Source organism: Boleophthalmus pectinirostris, unplaced genomic scaffold (assembly GCF_026225935.1).
Source record: "Boleophthalmus pectinirostris isolate CB_2022bp ecotype Guang Dong unplaced genomic scaffold, ASM2622593v1 HiC_scaffold_17, whole genome shotgun sequence".
Classification (NCBI taxonomy): Eukaryota; Metazoa; Chordata; class Actinopteri; order Gobiiformes; family Gobiidae; genus Boleophthalmus; species Boleophthalmus pectinirostris.
In genome coordinates, this window is record NW_026571115.1 from 13949575 (window position 1) to 13961364 (window position 11790).

An 11790-nucleotide genomic window follows, 5' to 3' on the forward strand; every position below is an offset into this window, starting at 1 on the left:
TGGCGTCGAAATGACGGCTTGGCTGACAGGAACACATCTGGCATGCATTTTGTTACAGGGTCTTCTTGATTCACAGCGATTAAAACTATAAATGCCCCTGAATCATCAACAAAACACACTTACTACTTACTGATACTGAATCTGTATTTGTAAGTATAATGGTTATACCTGTTGCATTGCGTTTCAAGAATGCGCACATATTGATTCGCGAAAAGATGCTAATTTAGATGCTATTAGGCTAGCTTAGCTGCAGAGAGCAAAACATAAAAGGCTTAACATTGCTGTTAGAGGGAGAAACGATAAAATGTACAAACATGAATCTAGATATATATTTGATTTAATATTACAAATAACCATTTATTAGTGTTAGAGTAATAAAGTACTTTCTTCAGCCTTGCTGTAGCTTGTTGAGTACGGGCTCTTGGGCTGCCTGATCTGTTCTAGGGTGTTGCTATGGCTGTTGATCTCTGCCGTACGCTGATTGGTCCAAAATTCGTAAGGCTCGATCTTAACCAATCAGCAATAAGTTCGCGAGGCCGCTTTCGCAGTCTGTGGCTCGAGACATCAAGAGGCCACGAAAAGATAAAAGATAATGATTCACTTTTAGAGAAAAATCTGCTTATTTATTCACATAGGTACGTACTTACGTGTGTTATTTTACACTGAAAGTTGATCGATACTTAAGATTAAGGAAGACTTTTAATAATGAGTAAATTTGGTCAAGAAGAGGCTTCTTGAAGTAAAGACGTTAGATACAATTTGTTGATAATAGTGCTTCAAAGCTTTTCATAATTATATACTTTTATGCTTTTAAGTGTTTTAAAATCATTTCAAACTATTTTTCAGAACATTTAATTAAGTTAAGAATCAAGTTCACGGCCCTCCGAATGGCATTTGAAGGGGATCAGGGCATTATGGCGAATACACTTTTTCCTAGTTATAAGCGTAAGGTAAGATTTTTCACCACAAGAATGAAATTATGTGAATGTTTGATTAATTTTATTTAAAACATGTATCAAATACCTATTTACCTATTTTTAAGTTTATAAAGAAATGAAAATGTGTATAATATGTCTATACTTGGATTTTTAAGTTATAGATGAAATATACAAATGTGTTTCATGTTTTAGGCCAGTTTGGACATGGGCTGTGGAAGCAATGGATGTATGCCGTTCATTTCCATCCCTGGCTTCAATTTGCAGGAACCAAACAATGAGTCCTGTGTTCCCTGGTCTCACAATGCTCACGATGATCCCTATGAACTTATTTACTGTGCCCAGAACCACCTCAAAAACAGGTACAGGGTGCTTATTATAGTGATGTTATGCTTAATCATCTAGGATAATTCAACCAAGTTTTATAGAAAATTCATATTTACTATTACCATACATTGAATGATTATTTTGTTTATGGCAATTTCATGGTTAACTGACTAAACGATTTTGTAGGAATTCTGATTTCTGCATTATTATGATTGCAAGAACTATTAAATTTGAGGTTTATTTTTTTTACAATTCACAGTTCATAGTGCACATTTTTAAAACAGGAGTCCAGGATGTCCTAGAGCATTATCATTTCAGAGAAGACTGAATTATCATGGAATGATCAACCTTAATATAAGAATTAAATGCATTTAAGTCCCTGTGTATGAAGATCTAAACTACCAGGAGAAACAGGTTATGCAAGACTATAGACAGTATATATAAATGGACATAGCTAACACACTAACCGCTCCGTTCCAAATAGGAAGTTCGCATGCGGGCGCTTCCGGCTCCTTCTGGCCCAATGACTTACATTTGAATAATATGGCCTTTCTCGCTGTGACTGCTGTATTGAGCCATTTTAGTCTTAAAATGTTTTATCTCACTCTACATGAACCTGTTTCTTTTTTTTAGCTGCTATCTTGCCCATTAAAAAAATTGTATTCCTAATATAGGGCCTGGCTTCAAATTTGCCTCTGTAACCACCAGCATCGCAAGCTTTATTTGAGAGTAGCTGAACGCTATGGGTGACATCACACTTGCTTAATCCACTGTTTTATACAATCTGTGTGCAAGACCCCACGGAGACAGAGATGTATTTGGACCCTCTGATTTTACTGATGATGGAGAGACTGAGCTGCAGGGACTTGTCTCCAATATTTTAGATGAAACCGATTCAAAGGACGTCCTTTGTAGCAACGGGTGTGTATATTTTTGTCTCCCTGTCTGAAAATTGGAGAGAAATTTGTTGTTTTTGTTTAAGAATTATTCTTGTTTGAGAATATAATATATTTTACATAATAATTCTTTAATATATTTTACTCTTTTAGAAGCCTGGGTCAGCGCAGCAACAATATCTGGTCTCCAAAAATACTGCGAGATGAACTGCTTCAGCTTTTTCAGTCTGAGGCCAAAACTCAATACAACTCAAACTTTGCCCCAAACACTTCGCGTGATGTTTTTGGGAAAACACAGGCACAGGGCATGAATAAAGAGACTGAAGATATTTTTGTGCCCCCGTCTAATGGCTTCAACAGCAATCAACAAATGCTTTTTAAGTTACCAAATGGAGTCCAGAATAGCTTTTCCCAGTCTCAAAAACCACCTCCTGGTCTCCCTCTCCCACATAACATGGCCAACAGCTACCTGCAGCTGCAACCAAATAATTATGAAAACATGCCAGTCAGTAAGGACAGAGCAAATGGGGAAAATATTGGAAACTTCCCTGATCTTAGCCACGTTTTTAGACCTCAGAATGACATGAACTGTAGCAATTTGCTATACGAAGACCACTACAATCAAGCCATGGACAAACCAGGGGGCGGCAATGAGCAATACACCTCTCAAGATCTCAACCAGCTCGTCAGCAGTTTCCAGTCCTTTGTTACCAGTGAGCAAGACAGTACAGAGTTTTCAAATGTGCGTGAAAGCAACATGGCTCACAGATGGGAGAGTCCAAAAACCTTTACGCAAGGTAACAGTTTTGTGCAGATACAAGGACAGCTAGGTACAGATTTTGGGAGAGAGAAAAGCAATGCAACAAGGAAACAACTGTTCAAGCGGGATTCACTTCAAGATCTGTCAACCTACAACTTGCAAAATACAGCGGAGTACTCACCTCAACAGAAGCTCTCAATGGGGAATGACAGTAAGATATTAGAAAGAGACAATAGTATGCACTCTTTTGCCATGAACCACAATCCACAGCATCAGGTCCAGCAGAGCCCGCTAAAGTTCAAACCACAAATGCAGAAGGATAAGAATTTTGGTGATACTTGCGCCATGAGAGCTCCAACCGGTGAATTCCTACCAGAAGAGAAGCAGACAGCTTTGTCCCAAAACAGTTTCTATAATCGGCCTCCAAGATTCGACAGAGAAAATAACAAGATCTCTCAGCAGTTCATGCCACTTGTGTACGCCGGGAATGACCCAAGAAGATGCTCTAGTCAGATACCAAATGCCAACTTTAGTCCCAGAGGTTCACAGGTGTACAGAGGAGGTGTCCCAGATATGGATATGGCTAAAATGGTGTCGACCTATGAGATGTCAGGATTGAACGGACTGAATGGATTGAATGGTTTGAACGGCATCATGAGCAGAAGAGGAGAAAGCACCTATCATGGCATGTCCTCCACCCTTAGCCCCGCCCCCATGACCCAAGGGGAACTCACGCTCCAGCTGCACTACTACCTGGACGAGTGCTATGACCAGTGGAAGAGTTTAGAGAAGGAGAGGAAGAGGGTGAGGAAAAATTACTATCATATATATAGTATAAAGCCCCATTCACTTATGAAGCCTGACCCAGGATTTTACCTGCATTTTCTCAGAACAGCCCACAACTGATTTTTGATTGACAAGTTCCCTGGCAAATTACTGGAAATATGTTTCCTTGGTTACAAACTTGGTTTAAATGTTCATAAATCTTCATAGATTAAAATACTGCAAATATCCGCAATATGAATGATAGAAAAGATGGTAACAGTTATATTATAAAATACACAAGTTTACATACTGTTACCACAAACTTAAGTATAGCTTAGCTTAGCCATTGATGAATCTGGTTACTACAGAAATACAAGAACTACTACAAAAATTACTTAAGTTGCCACTAGACAGTCTTTGTGAGGCTATAGAGACACATTAATTACAGTTACAGAAAAACAGCTCTGTGCTCTCTATTCATTTACAATTTAGGGTACTCTGCTTACTTATATGCCATGCGTTTTACATAATCATTTGTTTTTGGTATTTCAGACAGAGATTGTCATCTCAAAGACATTCCTGCGCAAACGGACCTCAGCACTCCCAAACTCCAGTCTGCCTAAAACTCCTCCAAACCCCACCAGAGTCGACCTCCTCATCGTCAACCAGATGAGAGAAGAAGCCCGGGTGAGAGGCAGCCATGTTTCTGTTGTCAAACTTGAACCCAAAAAATATGAGTATCATGGCAAGGGAGGCCTATTCAAGATTATACTGTTGTGTATTTCTGTATTTTTTTCTAATTTGTACAGATATGGGAAATTGTTCAAACAATGAAACATATAATTTAAATAAGGCATTATTATTAAATGTACATGCCCCAACAAAATTGAAACAATATTGGCCAGTAGAATGTGTAATTCTATGTGAAACTGAACAACAATTGAGATACAGTGGAATGGCCCTCACGATCACCTGACTTAAACCACATAGAACACCTCTGGGATATTATGTTTTGGTCTATCAGACACTGCCAGGTCGCTCCTCAGACTCTACAGGAGCTCAGACCTCACACAGATCTGGGAGGACATCCCATAAGACACCATCCGCGGTCTCATTAGGAGCATGCCGCGACATTGTCAAACATGCACGCAAGCAGGTGGGGGCCATGCAAGAGATTGAGAAGCATTTTGAGCTGCAGATTTTAATGGTGTATATAAAATTAATCCCTCTGTAGGCTGAAAATTGTATTTCCATTAAAAGTGATTGCATCCTTTTGTTCCTAAGACATTGCCTTATCCATATTTGTATAGATGTAGAGCATTTATTTCACATTGACATCTGATGTGTGTTCTTTTAATGTTTTTGAGCAATATATTAATGTATTAAGTCTGATCTTTATTGTAGGTGTCTTCGCTTTTGAAAAAGATGGAGTGTCTGTCCAATGTCTCCCTCAGTGCCAATATCTATGGCGCCCTGAGCAAGCACCACATGGCCATCTGCGTGACCACCGCCCGCCATAAAGAAGAGATCCTCAACCCGTCTCAGAACCAGCGAGGGCATTTCAGTGAGGACAGAGGTATTCAACACTCAGGTTAAAATGAGGTTTGGTTCAAGTGGGGAAAGAACCGAAGTTAAGAATCTAATGCTGGTTCTATGAATCCCAGATGACCTCCAGCTTGATTGTGTGAAGATAGTCATTCAGTGCTTTTATTACCACTCTCTGGTGGTCAGTAGGGATGAAATGAAAGCTGGATCCATTGCAGTTAAAAAGTAGTGTCACTCAAAGGGCTGTAAAATTGATTTTATTTACCTACAAGTCTCGCTGGCCAAGCCTGCAGCTGGATTGCCACAAATCAAAACTTTCCTGTGCAAATAAACCATGGTGCTCCCAAATTCCAGTCCGGATAAGCTTTATATAATTATTGTGTTGAATACTTGCGGTGAATAATTTCACTGAAAGCAGAGGTCAAACTGTTAACCTCGTAATTAGAGGAAGAGTGCTACATTATAGAAAGCTTAAGTCAGTGTTTAAACCAAGTTCCCCTCACATAAAGACAAATGTACCATAACTGTGTTTCAGATACCATGTTGCTGATGATTGCACTGAAGGATCTGGTTGCCACCACCTATAAACTGCGCAAGGCTCTGTGTTGTGCGCTGCAGATCACCCTCCAAAAACCTGTCCTGAGACCAGAGCCCCCTGTCTGCGAGGGGGAGCAGGACGACAATGGCCCTGCTCCTTTTGAGAAGTACTTCTACAGGTCATAGGAGCCACGTTACTGCAGTCTGCCTTATATTAGTATATGTCCCTTCTGAAGATACTAAATGATTATTGAAGTAACATTTTATCTGCAAAGCAGCGAACACTGCAGAACATGAGTTGTAAATTTGACTAAAGTGAAACTTTAGCGTGTACCAGGTGGTTGATTTTGGATGTCGTAAAAATGGATGAAATGTGTTGATTCTAAAGGTAATTTCAGAAATTAGTGTCTGGTCCAAATTCTTTCAAATGTTTATATTTAAGGACACTATTTATGTAGGAAACATGACTTACTTGCTTTATTTATTTATTGTAACCTTATTCATCTCCTTCACTTGACCAAAAATCAAATCATTCAACATTAATTTCCCAAATGTGCCTGAGTTATGTGATGGTTTGAGTTTGATGAAGCCATTTCAAAAAAGGTTCAGTGGTTTAATATTAATCACAAATTTAGAGTGTCGTCTTTATCAACTGCATTTTCTAAAAGTGAATTTTGTCACTACTTTCAGCATTTGTTTGTATTTGTCTCAGCTTTTGGGAATATTGATTTAGTAGGTAGAACATGTTTTTAATTGTCTAATTTACAGTTAGTATTTTACCTTTCCTATCATTGTATTAAAGCTAAGTTGGCAGTAGCCCTGCGCCACATCAAAGTATTTATAAAACAATTTGGTAATTATTGCTGTATCTGCTTTGTTCCACATGTTCATGTCTTGTATTTGTTCTGAAACCACATTTTAAAATAAATCAGACAAGTGTAGTGTCTGTTTCTGCTTTATTGAAAAAGTATGTGATTCCCATAGTAAACATACAAATTATGATACATTTTTGAGGTATAATTTTCAATCATAAAAGTAAATGATGAATTTTGTCATACCAAAAACTTTTGCATTAATTTCATGTTCATTGGAAAATGCTTTTTTTTCCTCACATTTCAACACAGTTTTGTAGGTTTGTAGCTAAATCTGCAATCTGTAACATCCTTATTTGAACTTCTGAAATGTCTAGAGATCTGCTTTAAAGACCTTTTTTAAACTGCTGCTCTAGAAAGGAAACTGAGCTTCTTGTGTTAACTATTTATAATCGTAACCATCACCAGATTTGAATTTTGACCCCCAAATGTGTATAGTGGTGGAAATAAAAATTAAATAAAACGTTTTCATCTTAATATATAACTATTTGCAGTATCTGTGCCTCATTCTGCCTTTGAATAGGCTCTAGACATTAGTTGTTTAGCAATGAGACGGTGTAATCCTACATTCAAGGAGTGATTCAATGTAGAGAAGGTTTCATCTGTGGTTATGCAATGAAGACATTTTGGCTACATTATTTCTTTTGATGCATTTAGTGGTCAGTGTCTCAGTGATTTCTACAGTGAAAAATCAGAGATCTGTCCCATAACCAGGATTTTCCATTTAACCAAAGCATTGTTACTGTCAAACTGTGAACCAAATCAACAACTAAAAAAGCATTTCTTAACTGTTCATTTAAAATAGTAAATTCATTGACTTTATTTCCAAATACCAACCCTGACAGTTTCCGGAAAAGACCTTCTAAATGTTCTGATCAGTGTAAACAGACACAAAGATAAACATGTAGAGATCAACGAAGTAGGGTACTTGTAGTGACATATTAAAAGGTGTCAAAATCTTAAAAAGGTCTTTGTTTTTTATTTTGAGATTTGATAACAAAATCTTCCCACATTGAAAGTGTCCATTTTGTTGGTTTTATCTCTTGCGCTCTCCCTTCTGTGTGCGTTTCTTCTCCTTCTCTTTGCGGTCCTGCTTGGCCAGTTTGTCCTTCTCTCTCTGCATCTTGTCCGTTTCCTTCTTCTTCTGCGCGTCCTCACGAGCCTGGTCTCTCTTCTGCTTCTGTCTGTTCAGAACCTCCTCCACGTTGGTGTTTCTGAATAAAGCTGGAGCCACGAGTGAAGGGAAAATGACAAAATATACACCCTGCCCAGATGGGATTTTCTTAAATCATATCAAGATTTTCTTAAAAATCCATAGCTCAAATTTAGATGACACTACAACATTCTACAGGCCAATAATTTTTGTAAAAGTTGTTAAAATGAAAAAAAAAAAAAAAACTGTCTCAGAAAAACAATCGTCCCTCATAGTACTATCTATAGTGTGAATATGTACTGCTAGCCTTTTTTACACTCTTAAATCTTATCATCTGTTTTCACAAAGGTGCATAATGTAACTTTTCTGGTGAAAGGGGGGTCAATGTCTCCCACATGTTACTGCATCACTTGGAATGTTTCAATGTGTGGCATTAAACTTATCTATATTGCATTTATTATTTTACAGGTGTTTGTAATTGCTCCAAACTCCCTTAAAATCTGTCTTCTTACAGTAAGCAGGGTCACCTCTCCACAGATGTGGCCTGTGACTTGGCCTCGTGGCGTCACATCCTTGTTTATATGGAGTTAGATCATCATTCTAGGCAAAGCAATAACATCTCCATGGAGACAAATAGCATAAAAGTTACATAGTATTCCTTTAAGAAGTGTCTCAGATAAATAAACTCATATTTCAAAAGGATACATTTATCATTTCCAGGAATTGGGTTTGCAGTGGCTGCCTCCTCTTCTTCCCCTTCAGTGGAGTTTGTTAAGGAAACATACAAACGAGATGCTGCATTAAAACAAATGACCCTAAATGTAACTTTATTGCTTGGAGTTTCAGTGAAGGATATTCCTCTTCGTCTGTCACATTGGCATACTGGGCCAGCAGAGCTTCTTTCCTCTTTTTGGACTCTTCAGAAACCTCCTTTTGTTTCACCACAATTTGAGCCTGTTTTTCTATGAGGCTCGCAATGGCCTGTACTTCCACTGTGGATAACAACAAAGCACAGTTTAATAACGTAATGCTATAAGGGAAATTACATGGCCAATATACAGTAGCTCAATACCCTGGTAATATGATGAAAAAATATACGTGATTACATTTTTTCTCATATTTATTCTTTTTTTTTGTTACATTTTATTTTGTCCCATTAAAAAGAAATAAAAACGGCATTCACTGTTAATTTTCCGAACATAAACTGCAGAAATTTAATCAGACATTTTTATACATCTCCCTCAATAGTCTGAACTGCTATAAACCACATTCATTTACTGACAGAGGATTCTCCACTAATAAGCACCAAAAGCACATTGTTGAATATTAGAAATTACTGAATCTCAGTCAATAGAAATGATATTAATTGCAAAGCCCTATGTACCATTCTAAAAGATTTCCTTACCTACACAACACATCCACTGAAAAAAAAAAATAAAAATACAAGGACCTAAATAAACCTACCATCTTCTCCATCCTTTTTTGCAGAGTTTCGACTGCAAAAGTCCGTCCACTGTTTGATGATCTGTTTACAAATGTCATCTACAGTATCTTCTTCCTGTAGATAAAAATACAATATAATTTAAGTACAATGATTATACCTCAGGCCACATAAGGAGTCAGTTGAGCAGTATATTAGTAATCGATAAAAGTTTTGAAAGGTTCTGCTGCTTGTGTACTAGACTATTTTCTTTTAAGGATGCACTATGTCACTTTTTGGTTGGGGCTTCATCACCTGCTTGTTTCTATGGTTGTGCAATTGTTCTGCCTGGAATGTTCCACAGTATGACATTAAACAGCTCTACCTGACATTTATTCAGTTACAGGTGGCTTGAGTGCCTTGAAGGTGGAAAAGCTCTGAAAAAATGTGACCATTTACCATTTTACTACTGAAGAACACCTAGAAAACCTAAGCGGGGTTGCCTCTCTACAGATCAGACCTGTCTTCGTGAACATAGAAAGTTTAATACCACACTGTGTGAAACATTCCAGACAAAGCAATAACATCTCCATGAAGAAAAGCATTTGACAGACCGTCCACTAGAAATGTTACATAATGTATCTTTATTAATATGAGGCCAAATGCTGCCAAGTTATGAGGGCAGCATTTGGCACAACACACACTCCAATTACCATCCTCTGTTCTCTCTTTGATAAATATTATAGACAGCAATAAAGCCCAGTTTAGCAATTACTACCATAAATAAACACCAGACTGAGCAGAAGTACTTTGCATTGTGAAATTCATAGAAGTCATACCTCATCTTAGAAAGCCATTTACAGTGCACACGTTCTTGTTATCAGCGCTATCGATCTACACAAACGGTTTTATGAGCAAAACATAAACAAATAAATAAATCACTAGTAATTTCTTATCATTAGTAATGCACTGTATAATACTTGTTGTTGATGTACACCCCTCCCTCCCCAAAATAAATAATATATAAATACACATATAAAACCGTTAGATTAAAAGATGCATTGTGTGACTTTTCTGGTGGAGGGTCTGTTTCTATAGTTATGTCATTGCAGTCTGGAATGTTCCACACTATTAGGGCTGGGTATCATTAAGAAGTTGCCGATACGATATATACCTCGATACACAGGCCACGATACGATACATATGTCGATACAGTGCACTTTCGATTCGATGTGATATATTTCAAATCGATTCGATACAGTTCAATAAAAAATTAAGGCTAAATCATAGCTGTGATACTAAAAGTGTTTGTTAAACCACTTCTTGTGCAAAGTTCATATGAAACACAAACATTTTAATCCTCAAAACAGAGTCAAAATGTCAAATGTGTTGCATAAATGAGTTTCCTTTCACTCCACAAGCAACAAAACTGTAGCACTGTAACAAAATAATTTAGTAAAACACACGTAAAAATACTCTTGGTGATATATCGATACAGTAGTCCACGATATCGATACTGTATCATCACATTAAACGATACAATATATCGATATTCCGATATTTTTGCACACCCCTACACAGTATGACATTAAAAAGATTTACCTTATATTTATTCAATTACAGGTGGTTTTAAAGCTCAAAAATGCCTAGTAAAACAGGCATTGACTATAAGCGGGGTCGCCTCTCCATAGATCTGACCTGCAACTTGGCCCAGTTTGGTCTCCATGAAGATAGAAAGGTTTAATGCCATACTGTGAAACATTCCAGATAAACAATATAAAATAACATCCCCGTGGACAAAAGCATTAACGAACCCTCCACTAGAAAAGTTACACAATGCAGCTTTAAACTTCAAGTGTAGTTTCTGAGTTATTCCATAGAAACAGATCTGATGTCAGTTGTGTGGATTGTCAGCTGAGACAGACAGCAACACATGAAGCCAGAGCCGGGCGGCGGCTAACACACGCATGCCGCCAGATATTCACCAAAAACGCGGATAAAATGCCCTGTAGCGCGTCCTCCTTCTCCTCGTCGCTCTCTTCTTCCTGCAGGACCCCTAAAATATACGCTCCGTACACCTCCCGGTCCACTTCGAGCGAGTCCAGCCGCTCATTTAGCCAGCTTTCAAACTCCCCGGTGCTGGACGAGGGCGCCGCCATCTTGGCCCGTTCGGGTCCTTCGAGGCATGCGGCTGCCCTTCAAATTTCCCTGGTTAATTTTATTATTTATATTATATATATATATATATATATATATATATATATATATATATATATATATATATATATATATATATATATATATATATATATATATATATATATATATATATATATATATATATATATATTTATAGTCCAAAGGCATGTTTCACTGGGATTTACTTAGTCTATAATTGTTGTGGTTTCCAAGAGAAAGAGAGTTCTTCTATATTATAATTTATATAGAGAGTACATTTAATTAAACTAAACCTTTACATTTACCAGGTTATTGGTGTACTTAGATTTTTATTTTTATTTTTATACAGTATATGCCTGTATTTAAATATAATAGACACATTTTTATTAAAGAGAATGGAGA

At 37.3% G+C, this 11790-nt stretch overlaps 2 protein-coding genes across 3 annotated transcripts; one reads left to right on the top strand and one right to left on the bottom strand.

Annotated features, from left to right (window-relative positions):
- Positions 1-35: 35 nt before the first annotated feature.
- Positions 36-6706, top strand: moto (minamoto). Of its 2 annotated transcripts, none has more exons than XM_055152381.1 (8): positions 36-149; positions 847-950; positions 1131-1297; positions 2058-2183; positions 2312-3722; positions 4236-4370; positions 5088-5259; positions 5764-6706. In XM_055152381.1, the coding sequence occupies exons 2-8, from the start codon at positions 888-890 to the stop codon at positions 5949-5951; spliced, it is 2262 nt and encodes a 753-aa protein (XP_055008356.1). In that variant the 5' UTR covers positions 36-149; positions 847-887; the 3' UTR covers positions 5952-6706. The 2 variants fall into 2 exon arrangements, with proteins under 2 accessions (XP_055008356.1, XP_055008355.1); XM_055152380.1 differs by lacking the exon at positions 36-149 and adding an exon at positions 438-635.
- An 8-nt stretch (positions 6707-6714) lies between these two features.
- ccdc43 (coiled-coil domain containing 43) lies at positions 6715-11382 on the bottom strand. Its single transcript, XM_020934929.2, has 5 exons — positions 11196-11382; positions 9255-9348; positions 8647-8782; positions 8496-8551; positions 6715-7861 (listed from the first exon to the last, which is right to left on the bottom strand). Exons 1-5 carry the CDS (start codon positions 11367-11369, stop codon positions 7674-7676), a joined length of 648 nt encoding a protein of 215 aa, XP_020790588.1. The 5' UTR covers positions 11370-11382; the 3' UTR covers positions 6715-7673.
- Between the last annotated feature and the right edge of the window lie 408 nt (positions 11383-11790).

Excerpts from the sequence above, each read along its gene's own strand:
- moto (XM_055152381.1), top strand. The coding sequence starts at position 888 with ATGGCATTTGAAGGGGATCAGGGCATTATGGCGAATACACTTTTTCCT. Across the intron at positions 1,298-2,057 it reads CAGAACCACCTCAAAAACAG|ACCCCACGGAGACAGAGATG; the intron begins GTACAGGGTGCT and ends TCTGTGTGCAAG. Across the intron at positions 3,723-4,235 it reads TAGAGAAGGAGAGGAAGAGG|ACAGAGATTGTCATCTCAAA; the intron begins GTGAGGAAAAAT and ends TTGGTATTTCAG.
- ccdc43 (XM_020934929.2), bottom strand. The coding sequence starts at position 11,369 with ATGGCGGCGCCCTCGTCCAGCACCGGGGAGTTTGAAAGCTGGCTAAAT. Across the intron at positions 9,349-11,195 it reads GCATTTTATCCGCGTTTTTG|GAAGAAGATACTGTAGATGA; the intron begins GTGAATATCTGG and ends TTTTATCTACAG. Across the intron at positions 7,862-8,495 it reads AATTCCTGGAAATGATAAAT|CTTTATTCAGAAACACCAAC; the intron begins GTATCCTTTTGA and ends TCGTGGCTCCAG.